The sequence below is a fragment of the Somniosus microcephalus genome, chromosome 25 (assembly GCF_052327205.1).
Source record: "Somniosus microcephalus isolate GS21.2 chromosome 25, FLI_Smic_1.0, whole genome shotgun sequence".
NCBI lineage: Eukaryota > Metazoa > Chordata > Chondrichthyes > Squaliformes > Somniosidae > Somniosus > Somniosus microcephalus.
Window position 1 is genome coordinate 25,212,185 of NC_141011.1, and position 19,519 is coordinate 25,231,703.

Here is a 19,519-nt window from a genome sequence, read left to right on the forward strand (position 1 = left end):
CTGGACGATTGTCAACAATCTTAGCTAATGCCAAAGAGGTATTTCAACAAGAACTGGGCACGCTTAAAGGCGTAACCGCCTTGTTAAAAATAGAAGAGAATGCAGTTCCCAAGTTTTTCAAAGCGAGACCGGTACCATATGCAATTCGTCCAGCCGTCGAGGCAGAGCTGGAGAATCTGGAGAAGGCGGGCGTGTTGGCTAAGGTCGACTGGAGCGAGTGGGCGACACCCATCGTTCCTGTCATGAAAAAAACGTTAAGCAATAAGTCCGGAGAGCCAAGGAAGATTCGCATCTGTGGGGATTTCAAGGTGACGGTGAACCCTGTCCTTCACACAGTACAATATCCTCTTCCAAGGATAGAAGACATCTTCGCCTCACTGTCTGGAGGGAAGCGTTTTACAAAAATTGACCTAGCACAAGCATATTTGCAGATGGAGGTTGAAGAGTCCTCTAGGAAGTATCTCACGATAAACACTCACAAAGGTCTTTACCAATATCATCGATTGATATTCGGAGTAGCATCGGCTCCGGCGATATGGCAAAGAGCGATGGAACAAGTCCTGCAAGGGATTCCGGGGACTCAGTGTTACTTGGACGACATCCTTGTAACAGGTGAAGATGAGAGTGAACACCTTAACAACCTAGAACAGGTGCTCACTAGACTACGGGAACATGGGCTGCGAGCCAACCGCCTCAAGTGTGAATTTTTTAAGAAACAGATATCGTATTGTGGCCACGTGATTGATGAAGAGGGGTTACACAAGTCCCCTGACAAAATTGAAGCGGTTGTTAAGGCCCCAGCGCCTGAAAATGTGTCACAACTGAGGTCATTCCTCGGGTTGGTGAATTACTATCATAAGTTTTTGCCGAATTTGTCGACAATTCTGCATCCACTGAACGCCCTGCTACGAACGGGGGTAGCATGGAAATGGAGCGATGATTGTAAACGTGCTTTTCAGAAGAGTAAGGACTTAATCACTTCGAAGGAAGTATTGGCTCACTACAACCCAGCACTGCCAATCAGGCTGGCGTGTGATGCGTCTCCCTACGGCATTGGGGCGGTACTGTCACATAAATTCCTTGATGGTTTGGAGAGGCCGATAGCTTTTGCGTCACGCTCGTTAACTTCTGCCGAGCGTAACTACGCCCAGATTGACAGAGAGGCCCTCAGCCTAGTGTGGGGGGTGAAGAAGTTCAATCACTATCTGCACGGTCAAAAATTTACTCTACTAACCGATCATCAACCTCTTGTCTCCATTTTCAACCCTCAGAAGGGCGTACCAATAATGACAGCACAACGGCTGCAGAGATGGTCCCTTTTCCTAGGGGCACACCAATATGACATCGAGTACAGGGGAACTAAACGGCATGGAAATGCTGATGGATTGTCACGTCTACCATTGCCGACGGTGGAAGAAGAAGACCTTGCAGTGGATCCAATGGAGTTATTCCACTCGACCATAGTCGAATGTCTCCCTGTGACGAATGCAAACATAGAAAAGGAAACACGGAATGACCCGACACTATCACGGGTCTATGATTTAACGGTGAAGGGATGGCCAGCACATGGCGAACCACTGCTGCCAGCATTTTCGTCAAGAAGAGAACAGCTGTCAGTGTGCAGAGGAACCTTGATGTGTGGATCCAGAGTAGTAATTCCACCTAAGTTGACGGATAGAGTGCTCAATGAGCTTCATGAGGGTCATCTGGGTGGGGTAAAAATGAAGAGCTTAGCCAGAGCGTTTGTGTGGTGGCCGGGAATCGATAGAGAAATCGAAGAGATGACCAAGAGCTGTGCAGGATGCCAGAAGGTCCAAAACACCCCACCACAAGCTCCTCTGCATCCATGGGAGTGGCCCTCATCCCCATGGCAAAGGGTGCAAATTGATTTTGCTGGTCCCTTCATGGACTCAATGTTTTTAATTGCGGTGGATGCACATTCAAAGTGGCCAGAGGTAATAAAAATGTCCTCAACCACCACGGAAAAAACTATCGCAGTTTTACGAACCATATTCGCCAGGAATGGGCTGCCTGAACAGATCTGCTCTGACAATGGACCACAGTTTGTGTCTGAAGAGTTCCGGAGGTTCTTAAAGAACAATGGTGTTAAGCATTACACATCTGCCCCATATCATCCAGCCACTAATGGTTGGCCGAGAGGTTTGTCCAAACATTCAAGAAGGCTATCAAGGCAATGTGTAATGAAGATATACCCCTACAACACAAGGTGGACAACTTCTTGTTTGCCTACCGGAATGCGACACATGCGGTTACCAACCAAACTCCAGCCATGATGTTCTTCAATCGAAGACTACGATGCCGCTTGGATTTGGTTGAGCCAAACGTCTGAAGAGATGTGGAGAACAGGCAGTTTCAGAATATGAATGAAAGGCCGACCAGGAGTTTTAAGATAGGTCAACCAGTTTTGGCCCGGGGCTACCGCACTGAGAAATGGCAGCCAGGAACGATTTGTACACGACAAGGACCTCTCATGTATACCGTGGACGTTGGGGAGAGCATTGTAAGACGCCATGCTGACCAGATTCTAGAGTCACTGGAAAACGTCAACTCCACACCACGATCTGATACACCTGGTAAGGAAATCGACGTTCCAATTGCAGCTACCACAGAACCGGTAATATTGGAAGCAGATGAACCAAACAACGACCTTGATTTTGACTCAACATTGCCAGAAGAACCTGATACTCCAAAGGGGCGTTATCCAGACAGAATCAGGAAGCCTCCTCAAAGACTGAACTTATAATTGCTTAAACTTAACCAATGTATCTAGCAACAGTAATTGTGATTGTAATTCGTTATCATTAGTGTTAAATGAATGTTATGTACTGTTTATCTAAAAGGGGAGGAATTGTTGTGTATGTACCTTTAAGAGAATAACTGGTCTCAGACTGCAGTACCGGCAGTGACCACCCCTGTATAAAAGGCGCTAGAGAGCCTCTGTTTTGTTAGATTCGTTTATGCCTTTCACCAGTAAAGTTCTGTTTGTTTCTCTCCTGCTAGTCCGTGTCTCAATCATTCACGGACTTAACACCTCCCTAACCGCACTGTGGGAGTACCTTCACCACACGGACTGCAGCGGTTCAGGAAGGCGGCGCACTACCACCTTCTCGAGGGCAATTAGGGATGGGCAATAAATGCTGGCCTTGCCAGTGACACCCAGATCCCATATACGAATAAAAAAAAATCTCCAGAGTATATTTTCTGATTATGGCCAGTAGCACAAGCAGGGAACAGGCAATTTGGGTCAGAAAGCCAGGCACAGATCCATATCGCCAGATACAGTCACTGCTGCATTGAGAGCAATGTTCCCAGCAGCCCTTTAGGCTGGGCTAATCTGTCTTCACCCAAATAGTGAGAACTTCATTAAATATTATAATGTATTTAAATTGAGCGTAGTTGAACGTTCAGGGCTGCACTAGCTGCTCCGTTCACCCGCCTGCAGTGTGACTCAGAGATGCTCCACACGTGATGGTGCTCTTAAAGGGAGAGAAGGATTTCTGCCATTACTTCCAGCTTTATGATACATTTTTAGTAGTGATTTTGATTTGTTTTGGCATTTTTATGGAAAAAGTGCCATTTATTAAAAACAATTTGCAGTATTTTCTTTTCGACATGAGAACTCCCCTGCTCTTCATCGACTGGTGCCGTGGGATCTTTTACATCCACAGAAACTAAACTAGGCAAGTAATAGCCACTAGTTCACCGGAAGGCTGACTGTATGGAGCACTTAAAGATATGACTCACCTGATGTTACCTCCTCAAGCTCTTGTCAACATTGGTGAGAGGGATGCAGGGTACAAGGCGACCAGGTGTAAGAGCTGGTTGGTGTTCACACTAAGCTTGAGAGAGGCCAATTGCCTCACTTTACCCCCACTCCATCCGTGCTCTTACGTGCGAGGATATCCAGGGTGGCTTCTTCAGAGGGAGAACTTACATTTATATAGAGCCTTTTCATGACCTGAGGACATCCCAAAGCACTTCACAGCCAATAAGGCACTTTAAAAGCATAGTCATCGTTGTGATGCAGGGAAATGGAGCAACCAATTTGCACAAAGCAAGGTCCCAGCAATGCGATAAGTGACCAGATAATTTGCTTAAATGTTGTTGGTTGAGGGATAAATGTTGGCCAGGACACGGGGTGACTCCCCTGCTCTTCATCGACTGATGCCATGGGATCTTATACATCCATGAGAAGGCAAACAGGGCCTCGCTTTATCATCTCATCCCAAAGACAGCACTCCCTCAGCACTGCACTGAAGTGTCAGCCTAAATTATGTGCACAAGTCACTGAAGTGGGACTTGAACCCACAACCTTCTGATTCAGAAACCAAAAGTGCTACCATTAAGCCAAGGCTGACACACGGGGAAATCTAGGACTTGGAACTTCTTGTTTTATGTACTGTTTTGTTGTGCAAGTAGGGAATTAAGCTTGGAGTGTTGTAAGTTAAAGGAGAACATATGCAGTGACAGACTTGTCACAGACCAGTGCTGAATTAAGAATTGGGCAAGAACATTCAAGGCCCCTCCACACCAACCCCACCCCGATATATAGTCTGCCGCTCCCGCAGCCTGTGCGAGCCTTTCATGTTTCCAGTCCCCGGGCTGCCGGCTTCTTCACCTCAATTCCCAGAGGCTTCCTTACAATGTACAGGAAACTCTCGATTTACCAGCACCTAAATAACCGGAAATCTCTGTTAACCGGCAAAATTCAGGAATAAGTTCAGGTAAGTTTTACTTCATATTAGTGGCCGTTCCTGGACCTGTGGCTGTGTAATCGGGGTTCCTGCACTTGTTGCTAAGCAATAGGGACGCTTGGTCTGTGGCTGGGGTTCCTGCAGTTGTTGCTAAGCAACAGGGAAGCCTGGATTTGTTGCTGTGTACGGAGCTCTCGTACCTTTTACTATACCTCTCTGTAATCCGGACTTTTTGATAAACTGGCACCACGCCAGTCCGGTCGGTGGCGGATAAAAAAGAGTTTCCTGCAACAGGTATTGTCAGGTTAACAGGTATTACCTCAGCCTTGCTTCCCTCTCTCCCCATGATGATGCTGCTAATGCTGACTGGTGGAGAGAGTACTAGGGAGAGAGAGAGGCTTTGGCAGGTGGGGAAGTCGCAGGGGTTCGAGCTGCCCTGCCGCCGCCCCCCCCCCCACTCAAGTCACTTGCTCAATGGCATTTTTTTAAAGTTCCTGCCCCACACGCTCCTGCTGGTGGTGATGTCGATACTGCTGTTGCTGGAAAGGTGGTAGGAGGATGGGAAGGATTCTATGTGGAGCCTCCCGCTCCTTCTTCCGCCTGTTGGTGGCCCCATATTTGGCTGGGGCCCCTGGGCATGAGCCCTCTAGGCCCCTGCATTAATCCACCCCATCTGTGAGTGACGATACATCATGCAGCTAGGTTATCTTATAGCAGTTTTATGTTTGATGTCCTTTGAAAATGTGAGTTTCAATTGTAAGTTGCAGCTGCAATTCATGCCTTGCTGGAGTTGGATTATGTGTGGTAAACATTGAAAGAGTTGCAAGGTTATGCCAGAATGTGTCATGGGCAGCGGTAAATGTGATGGGCAACACTTTTTGCAACATGCATACTTGGGGTTTCTTCCAGGGAAGTTTTAAGGTGTGCCATCTTCCATATCTTTTCCCAGGATGTAGGGCTAGTGGCGCCTGGCAGCCACCTCCTGACAGGCATGCTCACCACTTCCCCACAGACTCCATTTCCCTTCTCCATGCTTGTTTTGTCTTCCCTTAGGTTTTTCTCCCCCCCTTTATTTGGAAAGGTTCAAAATATATTTAAAATATTTGCAGTCCTCGAAAAGCCGAAACAATTTTTGCCCCTCGCCATACCAACTTTAAGTGGTCCAATCCCTTTAAATTTTAGCTCCAGTCTATTAGGGATTAAGCCGCACCATTTTATGCCCTTGTCCCTTTTGGCGAGCTGCCAGTGCCAGACTCAATATGAGCCAGGAGGTCGGGAGGGCCGACCTGACTAAAATCCCACGCAATTTCTCCAAAGTGATGTCAGCAAAACCTAAGTTTGCCTCTCAGTGTCAGAAGTGGAAAATCTTCTCCTTCCATCTTCTCCTCTCTCCCTGAGTCCCTGTTGTAAAGTATTTGATAATGAATAGTATGTTCTTTTGCAAAGAGGAAGCCCAGTACAATTAGGTTCTAGCTTCTTCCTGATGTGAAGCACTGCATTCCTGCTTTCACATTCTAAGCACAATGGAAGGATCGCTTGGGAAACACATACTCTCTCATGTGTCAAATGTAATATTCTGACTTTCCCTTTACTTTGTGATATTTCACTCGGGAATGATGGCTGCCTCAGGTGCTGTGTGATGGTGATAAAAAGGATTTTTTAATTTTCACTCACTCATTGTTGACTGTGATGTATTGTTGCTTGATACCAGGTGACAGATGGAGGAACTATCAAACAGAAAATATTCACATATGATGCCCTGTTCTCGACAAATTACACTCACATTGATGAATATCAGAAGAGGGAGGATTTGGTCTATCAGTCCACAGTGCGGTAAGTGGAGTTTTATTTGTTCACAGTAGCTAGGTCCAACGTTCCCCCTAAGGTGCGTGGGCTCACGACTGCTCATCGATCGGGAGGTGCCACGCAGTCTGTTCACAAGCTGTTGCCGCTGGAAGAGATACTGCGCAGCAAATTTAAAGGGTCCGCGCATAAAAAATAAATTAGAGGGAACATTGGCTAGGACACTGTCCAATTCACACAAGGCATATTGCTGTTCATTGAGTAGATGACAAAACACCTCGTTGCTTTCATTACAATAAAAAGTTCTCCTAATATAATTCGGGAAGCTCTGGTGGCTCAACTGCCCTTCACCTCTGATCTTCAGCAAACTGATTGCTCTTTCATTGAATCATAGAAGAGAATCACAGACATTTACAGTACAGAAGGAGGCCAGTCAGCCCATCGTGTCCGCGCTGGCCGACAAAGAGCTATCCAGCCTAATCCTACTTTCCAGCACTTGGTCCGTAGCCCTGTAGGTTACGGCACTTCAAGTGCATATCCAAGCACTTTTAAAATGCGATGAGGGTTTCTGCCTCTACGACCCTTTCAGGCACTGAGTTCCAAACCCCCACCACCCTCTGGGTGAAATAAATTCTCCTCAAATCCCCTCTAAACCTCTGACCAATTACTTTAAATCTATGCCCCCTGGTTATTGACTCTTCTGCTAAGGGAAATACGTCCTATCTATCCACTCTATCTAGGCCCCTCATAATTTTGTACACCTCAATTAGGTCTCCCCTCAGCCTCCTCCATTCCAAAGAAAACAACCCAAGCCTATCCAACCTTTCCTGATAGCTAAAATTCCCCAGCCCAGGCAACATCCTCGTAAATCTCCTCCGCACCCCCTCTAGTGCAATCACATCCTTCCTGTAATGTGGTGACCAGAACTGCACGCAGTAATCTAGCTGCAGTCTAACTAGTGTTTTATACAGTTCAAGCATAACCTCCCTGCTCTTATATTCTTCCTTTCTTCCTTTCTTTCTCCAATTTGCGCCCCTTCTCTCTCGTTTAACTGTTGCCTCATTTGACCTCCGATATGACTGAGGAATGCTGCCAGAGCTGGAATTCAGGGCTGTCTCCTTTTTCAATAAGAAAAACTGAAGCAACTGCTATTATGAAGTGATGCTATTTCAACATCCCTAGAGTTCGGCCTAGAGCCCTATCTATACCATAGGTTCATATAGGAAGCATTCATATGGTGGGAAAATGTCACCCATTGTTTTGATAGAACAATCGGAGGTATAAAAAGTTAATCAAAAAGGCTAATGGAAATTTGGCCCTTATCTCAAGGGGGTTGGAATACAAAAGTGAGGAAGTGATGCTTCCGCTGTACAGAGTCTTGGTGAGACCTCATCTGGAGCACTGCCTTCAATTTTGAGCACCACACCTCCGGAAAGATATATTGGCCTTGGAACGCAGAATCACCAGAATAATACCTGGGCTTAAACGGTTACATCATGAGAACCGGTTGTATTCCCTTGAGTTTAGAAGGTTGAGGGGTGATCTAATTAAGGTGTTTAAAATGATTAAGGGATTTGATAGGGTAGATACAAGAAAACTATTTCCTCTGGTGGGGGAATCCAGAACAAGGGGGCTTTATCTTAAAATTAGAGCCAGGCCGTTTAGCAGTGAAATCAGGAAGTACTTTGTTACACAAAGGCTGTGGATGCTGGGCCATGGAAATATTCCAGTCTGAGATCGGTAGTTTTTTGTTGGGTAAGGTTATCAAGGGATATGGAGCAAGGCAGGTAAATGGAGTTAAGGTACAGATCAGCCATGATGTAACTAAGTGGCAGAACAGGCTCGAAGGGCTGAATGGCCTCCTCTTGTTTCTTTCGATGTCTTGATTTTTTACCCCCCTTCTTTGTGGATAATGCCTGGCTTGCACTTGGCAGCTCCCTGGGTGGCATATTTGAAAACGGGAGCTCACTGTGAGGAGGGGAAATCACGTAGTGCAAAAACCACATCCAGTCATGCTGTGGTTAGCATGTTGCAGCTTGCCTGTGAGCGTCTCTCAAGGAAGATATTAGTTGGGAATTGTGGCTTGCGACTCAGTTAGTGAGTAACACTGCAGTTCTGTTCTCGGTGGGATCATTTTTAATGAGACGACAGGGTAGGTTTTTGTGAACTATCGCTCCTGACAGAGATGTAGCGGCACGAAACACAGGTCGGGAATTAATCGCGGAGGTCAGCATGGTCGTCCTCCCCGCTCCCCAGAGTCTTCCATCCCTGCCTCCGATTTTGTTCCCTGCAACAGGTCTGCCAGTTTACTCTGGTCCTGGGTGAGCTAAGAGGTATGATTTTTTTTTTCTCTACATTACAGGCTGACATCAGGGAGGGTCCATGGCCAAAACAGGATAGTGATAAATATGACTTTACTGTAACGATGCCGTTGGAACTTTTGAACAGGTCTTGCGATTAGACACTTTACAGCCTTCCGGACTCAATATCGAGTTCAACAATTTCAGATCATAACCTCGGCCCCTATTACATTTTTACTTATATTTTTTATCCACACCTTTGTTTTGGCCCTTTCCCCACCCCCCCTTTTCTTTTTTTTCTCTCTCCCACATGGCAGCTGTCTCCCACTCTGCCAGTGCATTTCACACCTAATCTAGAGCCGTCTTTTGTCTCCACTAGTCCTATCACCATCTCGTCTCGTTTTGAATACCTCTTAATGTCTCTTCTTCTCTTTTGTTCTCTCCCAGCCTGGCCTCTTAATCCATTTCATTTCCTGTGCTTCTTTAGTCTTGACAAAGGGTTTTTCACCCGAAACTTTGACTCTATTTTCTCTCCACGGATGTTGCCTGGCCTGCTGAGTTTTTCCAGCATTTTCTGTTGTTCTTGCGCATACAGGGTTACTCTGTTGCTGCGGAATCCATCCCAATGGCAACCAGATGGCATTGGACGAAACAATCCCGCCAAAGATCAGATGCAAGTCACTGGACTGGCAGTCTGTTGGATGAAGTCCTACCTCCCCCTCATGACGGCACAAAGAGAATCCGATGCAAATCTGTCATTATCTATTAAACACTCTTGCCTCGCAGCCTGACAAATCTGATTGTAGAAATCATTTGATATTGCAGCGGTGATGAACTGATTAAATTTTCAGCAAAATCCAATCTTTACTTTTTGCAGAAAGATATCTTTAATAGGTTTGCCGGCTCCCTATCTCCTCGGTGTGATGGATTTTGATCATTTTCCACCCGTGCAGCTCCCGAGTTTGAAAGACGATTTGATCATGATGTCTTTCAATCCTAATTTCTGACAGTCAAGATAAAACAGGCACGATAAAGGCCCAATTATGTTACGGGTCAACAGTAATCAACAAAAAAATGATCAGTTCTTCGATAGCTCTTTAAACAGTGCCGTTTTTGCAACATAATTAGGTGGTTAACTCAAAGAAGTCAAACTTCCTTTAGCAGCTAGTTAACTCTCGATGTTCTCAACAAAATGGAGCTTAAAATTGTTATGCAATAGGTGGTCTTTCTCGTATAACTGCTAATTCTCTCATGTAACCTTTGTTCTTACCAACCCTCTATTTCACCAATGCTCCTATGCCATTGTCCCATAGAACTTTCACTCTTGTTTTTCCTAAGTTCCAAATAAACCAGCCTACACGTTCTTCATCCTCCCTGCGCATCAAGACTCATTGCACCATCTCTTACTGCGACTCATTCTTTTCCACCACCTGAAAACTGTGGGACTCCTTACCTCCTTCATTCTTCCCTTCCTCCTACAGATTCAGTCTGTGGTGTCATCGAATCACACAGCACAGAAGGCGGCCATTTGGCCCATCATGCCGCTTCTAAAGAGCTATTCCCCAGCTCCTGCCCCATCGCCTTAACCATGACTTTTTAATTTACCTCCTCATCTCGCATACTCTGTTTTCTATTTTCTTGAGGAGGTAGTGTCAGGTCAGTGGATCTCCTCATTGGCTGTGGTGTAACTGCAATCAGTGCAATGCAAAGTTGAAAAAATCGTCGAATGGGAACTTTTTAAATTTAATTTTTAACCTTTTTTTGCTGGCAATGAGTCAACTGTCCCATTTGCTGTTTGCTAACAGTACAATATAATCAGCACTCATTTGCTTTCCTTGCCTTGAAAGTAATGTGGAACCAGCAGTATAACTTGGGCTGTTGGCTCCGCCTTGCTTCAGCAGGTACTAATGTACCAACTCTTATTTAACCATTACTGGTGCTCCATTTTGATGCCACCATTCATGATGACTGGAAGCTCATGTTAATTGTTAAGCTGCCATTTTGTTTCAGTTCCCGCCGTCAAAGACTTCTTTTTTTTTTCAGATTGCCGATGAAATTTTAAACATTGTTGTTCTGTCCACAGTCATCATTCTGATTTATTGGGTTCTTTTCTTCAGAATTTGCTTCCTAATTTATCCATGTGTTATAAGATCTTTTGGCCCCGTTTTCGGAAGGTTGTAACGTTCAGGCTGGGGCTGCAGTGGGCTGGTGGTCGGCTCCACAGAATGGTACAACAAAAGGCAACTTATACTTGTCTAGCAGCTCTAACTTGGTAAAGTGACCCAAGGTGCTTCATAAGGTTAAATCTGGGCGACGGGGCAGGAATTGGGAGAAGATTTAGGGGAGGTGACAGAAGGTGACGTCTGTTGCACACATTGCGGTAGATGTGAACTTTCACTGCTGGGTGGATAATTGGTAGCTGCCGCCTGTTATACACTCCGCCTGATACAGGAAACTTTTTTTTATCCGGCACGGACGGGACAGACGTGGTGCCGGTTCATCAAAAATTCCAGATAACTGAAAGGTATAGTAAAAGATACGGAGCTGAGAGCTCCGTATAAAGCAACAAACCCTGTTGCTTGGTCACAAGTTGCAAGCATCTCTGTAGCTTAGCAACAGCTGCAGCCACACCCTTGCACAGCAACACATGGAGGAAGGCAAGTAATAAAAGTTACCTGAACCTACTCCTGAATTTTGCCAGTTAACCGACATTTCCGGTTATTTAGGTGCCGGTTAATCGAAAGTTTCCTGTAATTCTATCCATTGAAGTCAATCCGGCACTGTGTAACAGACAGCTGATCCGCTAGCCCCCATTTTCCACTCAGTGGCGAAAGTTAAAATCTACCCCATTTACTTTTTCTGCCCCTGTTGCCCACATGCTCTCACGTGATTATTTCCCCCACTTGCACACATTCTTTCTTTGGCACACTTTCGCTCTTCTTTGCACATTCTCTCTGCATTCCTGGACTTGAGAGGAAGATGTGTGGACATCTCACGAGAATATAAGGAACCATAACTGTGATGCCCTCCGTGACTGAATGGCCTGCTGACCCTCACTGGCCAAGTCCAGACCTGTAGAATTGCCACTTGGGTGAAGTACCAGTTGCCCGACATCTGTAGCCCAGCAGGAGTCAGCCCCCTCGAAACAAGAGGGAAGAAAACAAGAGAAAGCAAAGCCCCTGCAAAATGAACTTAAGTCCTGTTTTCTTTTTGGTGTCAAACAGTCCTTTTGCGCTCAGCAACTTTAGCTCTTTATAAAACCAAGATCTTCCAAGATTCAAATACCCTTCCCATATCTGTAGAGGCTCTTGTCGCACCTCTCCTGCATTCCTGGTTCAGGATACAAGAAAAAGCTTGTTGTCTGTTAGGTGGTCCCTTTTTCATCTCCACTCTCAAATGTCTTTCTTTTTTTGATCTCTATTTTATTGATACTATTGTGGTCTCCATCCTCTCTACGTCCTCACTGTGTTGAAATTAAGTCATTGCACTGTGTTCAACTCAACTCATTCTTTCCCAGCACCTGAAAATTGTGGAACTCCTTTACTCTCTCAGCCTTTCCGTCCTCCTACCATCTACCGGTTTTTAAACTCAAATTTGGGGTCATCAACTCCTGACTTGCCTCATCTTCTCTTTTACCCTTTTTAATGGTGGTGCCCTGCACTATGAGCCTTGGGTCCTTCACTTTTATTTCGCAATACAAAACATAAATAAATGAAAAATGGTCTCCCTCTCCTCCAAATACTTCACAAGGAATCATTGTTACCCATGGTTTGTTTTTTTGTGGCAATTCCAGGCCAGCCCTGCTGATTCATCAGTCACAGTGGGTGACGTAAGAAAACTACTAGGCACTTGGTCTAAGCGTTAAACAAAGCTTTAATCAACTGTTTTACAACATGGAGGTCTAGTTGTGTCCTTCACTAGTTCCTGTTAAGAATGTCCTGCGCAAGCTGGGCCCGTGCCCGAGTATTTATACTCTCCCTGGACAGCGCCACCCGTAGGCCGCTCAGTATTATTTCATAAGTCTTTCTTTCATGAATGACTGATTCATGTCAGTGGGTATTGCATTCTCTGAGTCCATGATCTGAAGCTCTGTGGCATTATACTGCCACTGTTGAGCAGCCCTATGTAATTGTGCTCAGATGCACGCTAACGTAGGAAGCCATTTACATTCTCTCATGTAAACTATGCGACCGCCAAGGAGTAAACTTATTTAAAGAATATGAATAATTTTCCATGGCTGTACGATCTCCAAATTACAAATGCTCTATTGTCCTCATTTGAACACCATACCTCAGATAGTCTGCAATAGGACACAGATAACGAGAGATGTAAGTAACGAGAGACCTGATCCAGGCACAGAATTACAGAAGAGATCATTCCCCTATCCATTCACTGCCATTGGATAGAATACCAATGGACTAAACCACTTCCATTGGGTCTAATTCTAATTATCTCAACCCCTTCCAATTCATTTAATTGTGCAAAATCTTTGCTTCAAGAAAATGTTTCAATGCTGGATCCTATTGCACGTATGAACATAGCCCAATTGTAACTTGTGATGCTCAACAGACTAAATACAGATAATCCAGTGTGAAATTTAATTCCAGTGTCCGCTTAACACTTTATAATTCTAATCACTTCTGAGTAAAAAAATTCTTTGTTTAAAAATGTTCTGGTGATTTGCTATCAATGGTATCACTGAATGAGTTTACAAATTGGCTCTCTCAATCCACAATTTCAAAAATACTGATCCAAGCAGAGCAATCCTAGGGAAATTATTTATGCATTGATCATAACCCAAGTAGTTGGAGTGCTCCTCGAAGACAATTGCCATGCATTTAACCAGCAGCTAGCTGACTGAGAACGGTGCAGTTAATCTTTGTAGCGTTACATTGCTGTTGTTCCAATGTTCATTTTTGTCTGATTATGCTTCTGTGAAGTGCCTTGAGACATTTTTCGATGTTAAAGGCACTATGTAAAGGTGAACTGTTGTTGTTTCTGGATATCACATTATAAAGAAAGGGACTTGTCATTAAATTAGAGTCATTAAATTAGAATCAGCTTAGTCTGTTTTTTAAAAATTAAGAAGCCTAGGTAAAGCCCTGAGGCCCATCATGCATACATTAAAGAGTAGGAAAGGAGACACAATAAATCACAAAGATTGTGACATAACACTAAGCTTGGGTTTTCAAAGTCTGTACATGGTAGGATGAAGTTTGAGAGGGAAGGATTTTGAGGTATTGGGAAAGAATAAGTCAGAGTCGGAGATAGTGAAATGAGTCTGGCAGGGTCAATCTCCTGGTTTCAAATAGGCGGCGGCTGCTGCCAATGAAGCTGAAGTAGTTGCGCGTGCACAGTTTCAGCGCTTTTTCAGTTGTTCACTAACTGAAAAGATGGGAGCATGGGACACTGACCTGGCCTCATAGTTTCATAGCCATGTTTCATAGCCACGCTCCTGACTATCACGGCTCTATGCTGTGACCCTTGCATTGCAAAATAATCCCTTGAAGTTCAACGCACTGATAATGCCGGGAAGATGGAAGAGATTGTTGAAAGCGAACTTGAGCTTCCTAGAGCAGGACCACTCAATTATTTCGCCTGAGGTCCACTTATCAGAAATAAAATTAGTGAGCCTGGGGTTTGCAGTCCAAATGGAGCACTGGTGATTATATTAATGGTTAAATAATAATTTAGTACTAATTAAAATGCTTCAGTGTATTTAGAGCAAGTGGTTTTGTACTATTTACATTTAGAGACTAGTCGTTAATTTTTTTACACATTCCAGCAGGCACCACAGCCCACTATTTGAGTAACCTAGGCAACTAGACCTATACACACTTAAACATTGGGAAAGACCTTGAATTTATATTGCCTCTCTCAGGACATTCCAAAGCACTTCACGCACAAATAATTGCTTCTGAAGTGTAGTGACCTTTGCTATGTCGGCAAACACAGCAGTTATGTGTACCACATACAGCACTGAAACGAATGAAAAATTACCTGTTTTTAGTGCTGCTGGTTGAGGGACTAATGTTGGCCAGGACACCAGGCAAATTCCCTGTGCTACTTTGAACAATGCCATCAGATCTTTCCTGTCCACCTGAACAGGCAGACATGGCCTCAATGGCCCAGAAATTCGGGTCAGGGGCTTCCCGCGGGTGCAAGCCCCCGATGTGCACTTAACTTGCGCGCCAGCAGTTGAGCTGTAGGGCCCCGTGGAATTCCGATCCGGGGCCTGGTCCAGCTGCCGGCGCGCAGTGCTTGCGTATCCCAGGGGCGCAGTTAGTTCGATGCGTCCCCTGGGATCACGTGGGCCAGGCCATGGGCAGCCAATCGGAGCAGGGAATGCTCCATTCATAAGTCTGACAGGAAGAGCTGTCAAGACTTATAAATACTATCGGCTGAAAATTCAGTAGCCTTAGCGCCTCATTTGAGGCGCTAGAGGGCCTTGCGCCGGAGTTATGGCCAGTAGTGAAATTCCCTGGGGCCCTAAATCGGCGTTGCTCCGGTAGCGCTGCGCCGGCACCGATGACGTCATCGGTGTGCGCAGCGTCCCGGTTGCCGTGGTAACCCGCCCGAACTCCGAAATTGAGTTGCGGCCGCCTCGCCCGTGGCAGCCGCAACCAGCGTTTTGTCAGAGGTGCCTTACTGCAGTTAGCGCCGGCGCATTAAAGGCCCCGCGGCGGCCGGCCGCTTTCCCGCCGGCCGCCTGCCCGCAGCTCCCTCCCCGGATTTCTCTCCACCACCCCCCCCGCCCCCCCGGAACAGATGCAAGCCCGGCACTTGTCCGAGGTGCCGGGCTCATTTTTAAGCAGATTTGTGCGGGGCCGCGGCCGGGTGCAGGCAGCTCCTCCTTAACGGAAGGAGGAGGCCTGCACTTCCCCAGCCTGCTGCACCGCATCGGGTGCCGCAGCGCCGGAATTGCGGCGCGAAACGGCAGTTAGCGCCCTTTTCCAGGCGCTAAGACCCTTCAGTAGCGCCGGCAGCCGTTTGGGCGCGGCGCCACTGAATTTTTGGCGCGCGCAGGGGACTTAGCGCCGGCACTAATTTCCGGCGCTAAAGCCCTGGCTAAGCCAAAACCCAATTTCTAGGCCTATGGCCCCAAAATAGCACTAAAGCTTCAAATAAATTTTTTAAAAAGCATCGCATTTTTAAATAAACTATAAATTACATGAAATAACTATTTTAAACAATAATTTAAATTTTTGGAAAAAATAATTTTATATTCTAACGGGGCTAAAAATAAACTTACCTTGCTTTAAAGTATTTAAAAATAATAAACCTGTGGAAAAATTGTTTTAATTTTAATTAATTCACCACTTACCTTGTAAAAAGCAGGCCTTACGCCTGCTTTTTATATTTCTAACTTCTGCAGGCTTGCGATCCCGGAGAAAACTGTAAAAAAACGTAAGTTTGATGCGTACGCGCAGCCTCCCCTGCGCACGCGTTCGACCTCTGAACCTCTTCGTTCAGAGGAATGGAAGTGCCGGTTTCCCGCACATGCGCAGTGCATGCAGGAAACCGGCACTTCCATCGGCCTACGGGTGAGTACCCCGTGCGTACTCACCTGTGGAGACCCGAAGTTCTGGGCCAATATCTCAATTGGAGGGCAGCAACTTCCAACAATTCCTAATACTGCACACGCCTTTGCCACCTCCAGGCTCAACTGTTCCACCTCCAGGCTCAACTGTTCTGACGCTGTCCTTGCTGGACTCGAATCCTCCACTCCTCCATGAATTCCAACCTGCTCAAAACTCTGCCACACCTATCCTGTCCCACACTAAGTCCCGCTCGCCCAGCACCCTGTCCTCATTGACCTGCACTGGCACCCCATCCCCCAAACTATTCTGTTCAAAATTCTTGTCCTTGTCTATTAACCCCTGCATGGCCTGCCCCATCCTATTTCTGCAACAGTCTCCAGGGTTATATTGAGCTGAAATGTTCCGTTCTCTCAAATCCAGCCTCCTGTGCATTCCTCCCCTTAGCTGCCTCAGTCCTACTCTTTGGAACTCCCCTCCCTAAACTCCTCGAAGCCCGTTTCTTCAACCTAGCTTTCAGTCACTCCTCCGAAACTCTCCCTTCTCATTTGGCTCCTGTTTTCGTGAGACCTATTTGTGAAGTACCATGGGATGTTCTTGTTGCAAGTTGTTGTTATTTGAAGAAGGAAAAGGAGTGTTGGCTAGTGAGCTGATGGGACAGGTCTTTTAGTTTCAAAGGATCTCGTTGCAGATGACTAATAGACAAGAATAGACTCCCTTTGTTGTTAACCTCTCTTCATTTTTTTGATCTGATATTTTGCATGCCTGCAGAGGCAGACATAACAGCTTTTTCCCCTGAAACCTAAGACAAATTGCAACAGACATTCTTATTATGGAACAATATTGCCAGAGAACAGCACTGCCTGTTCTGGGCCCTGGGCTTGCCTCACCTTGCTTGCAGTCAGGCTTGGCTTGCCTCATTCTCAACCTTGCTGTGTTCCAGTTCCAAGTGCAATTGTATAAATGTAGCGCAGACCCCACAAATTCACCGTCCCGGCACAGAGCTTTGGGATTTCCACAGGATTTCCCATGGGCCTGTTGATTCCCCCACTCCCACCTTCTCCCCCACTCTGTCCCCCCACCACCTGAAGTGCGAAGCTCTACCCTTCATGAATTTGTAAAATCTATCCTCCTCTGTCATGATAACATGATATCAAAATGTATGAGAGCCTCAGTGATCATCTCAAATGAAGCAATTGGAATGGAAAAGTCACCAGGGACGTTGGGGGGACAGCACAAGGCTGGAGCAGAACAGAGCCGAGCTGGGACATATGGGGGGAATTTTGCCAGCCCTGGGGAGGCGGGTATGGAGGCGGGACTGCCGGGAAATTGGCAGAAACTGGGAGTGGACACCGAACCCGCTTCCAACCCGCCTCCGTGCCATCTTCCCGGGAGGCGGGTCCCCGAGTTGCGCAGGGACCCGTCTCCTCGAGGCGGGAAGGGGATTACAGCCATTTAACTGCCTGTTAACAGGTAGTTAACAGGCAGTTTTGAGGCTTATCCCCATTTTACTCCTGCAAGTGCGGGCTTCCCGACGGCTGCGAACCTCGCCAGGGTCAGCGAGGCGAGCAGTGGGTCTGCGGGGGTGAGAGGGGTCGAAAAGTGCGCTGTGGAGGTGAGTGATGGGTGCAAGTGTGGAGAGGTAAGTATGAGGTGAGTGTAAAGTGTTAGAAAAAGTTTACTTACCTTTGCTTCTTCCTGCAGGCTTCAACCCTTGGGGATCCGGAGGTGCTTCATCTCAACGTCAGAGATGTCAGAATGGCTGTTGCATTCTCAGATGCAGCAGCCATCTGATTCCTGCTGAGGAAAGAGGTTTGGTGAGTCTTCAGTACAAGGGCTCACCTTAGAGCAGAGATTGTCAGTGTTTGACAGCTTCTCAAAGCTGTCAAACGTTGACAATTAATCTGTCAAAAATTTTTGACAGAAGAAACGCCATATGTTGATGTCCTCTATCACCGGCTTTCCATTAATTGGCCGGCTAAGCCCACAGGGTTGGCTTAACAAGGTCAATCAAGGGAAAATAGTGTGGGTTGGCTGGACGTCATTGGGGGCGGGACTAAAACCCCAAAACCAGCAGTCCCGCCCCCATTGACAAAATCCAGCCCATAGAGTGGCTCAGTCAGGTCAGGCCAAGACTGGAGTTGGGCCCTAGACAGAAGGCTCAAGTAGCTCGGAACAAAGCAGGAGCCAAGAAATAGCATTTGGAACCTGTGCATCGTCAGGCCAGGCAGATATTAAAGAAGGTTAAAGTAATGTTGATGAACGTTATGTCACACAATCAGACACATGTGGTGTGGATTTAAAGGTCTCCTGGTCTTGATGTGGCCTGTGGCCAGCCATAGGCTGTTATAGGGAGTTGTTGAGGGGAAAAGCGGTGATTTGCACAAAAGAGGAAGCTGAGCTCCCTCAGGCAGCTTTACTAATTTAACTTTTTTTTCATTTGTTTTCTCAATGGCGGCAAAGCAACATATATTACCATCAATACAATAGCAAAATACTGCGGATGCTGGAAATCTGAAATAACAACAGAAAATTACTGGAAACACTCAGCAGGTCAGGCAGCATCGAGGAGAGAGAAACAGAGTCAGGGTTTCGGGTCGAACCCTTCAACCTTTGACCCGAAACGTTGACTCTGTTTCTCGCTCCTCGATGCTGCCTGACCTGCTGAGTGTTTCCAGCATTCTCTGTTGTCACTTCATATATTCCCCGTCCCTCGTTGCCCCAAGAGGTTGGCGGTGGGCCTTCTCCTTGAACTGTGGAATATTTGGGAAGTCACTTCCAACTTCGCTGCCTGGGCATTAATCTGACCGAGTGGATCATCGACCCATTATAGAACCATTGAAATCAACGGAAGTGTAAATCGGGCGGGTTCTGTAACAGGCATGCGATCCATTTCAACAGTTTATCGCCTATGATGAATATTACACCCTTTCAGTGTGTTTGTCCCCCAAAATTCTTTTGCCTTCTCCCTTTACCTGAAAAGGATGGACATAGGGATTTCTAGAGGGAAAAAGACCAAGGTCCATCTAGCTCACCTTCTACCATTCAGGTAGTCACACAATACAATGATAATGGGGCTGTTGACTAATCAATCTCTATCAATTGGTCTACAACGGACCCAGACACGACACGAGAAAAACCCCACTAGCGAAGAGCTTTGGGA

General features: G+C 46.2%; 1 protein-coding gene across 2 annotated transcripts in view; it reads left to right on the top strand.

The window, feature by feature from the left end:
- Positions 1-19,519, top strand: part of LOC147100547 (immunoglobulin superfamily member 21-like) — a 366,041-nt gene that overhangs the window by 94,797 nt on the left and 251,725 nt on the right. For both annotated transcript variants that reach the window (XM_085966912.1, XM_085966913.1), the window contains one exon: positions 6,427-6,548. In XM_085966912.1, the coding sequence (XP_085823038.1) occupies positions 6,427-6,548 (122 nt within the window). The remainder of the gene's footprint in view (positions 1-6,426; positions 6,549-19,519) is intronic.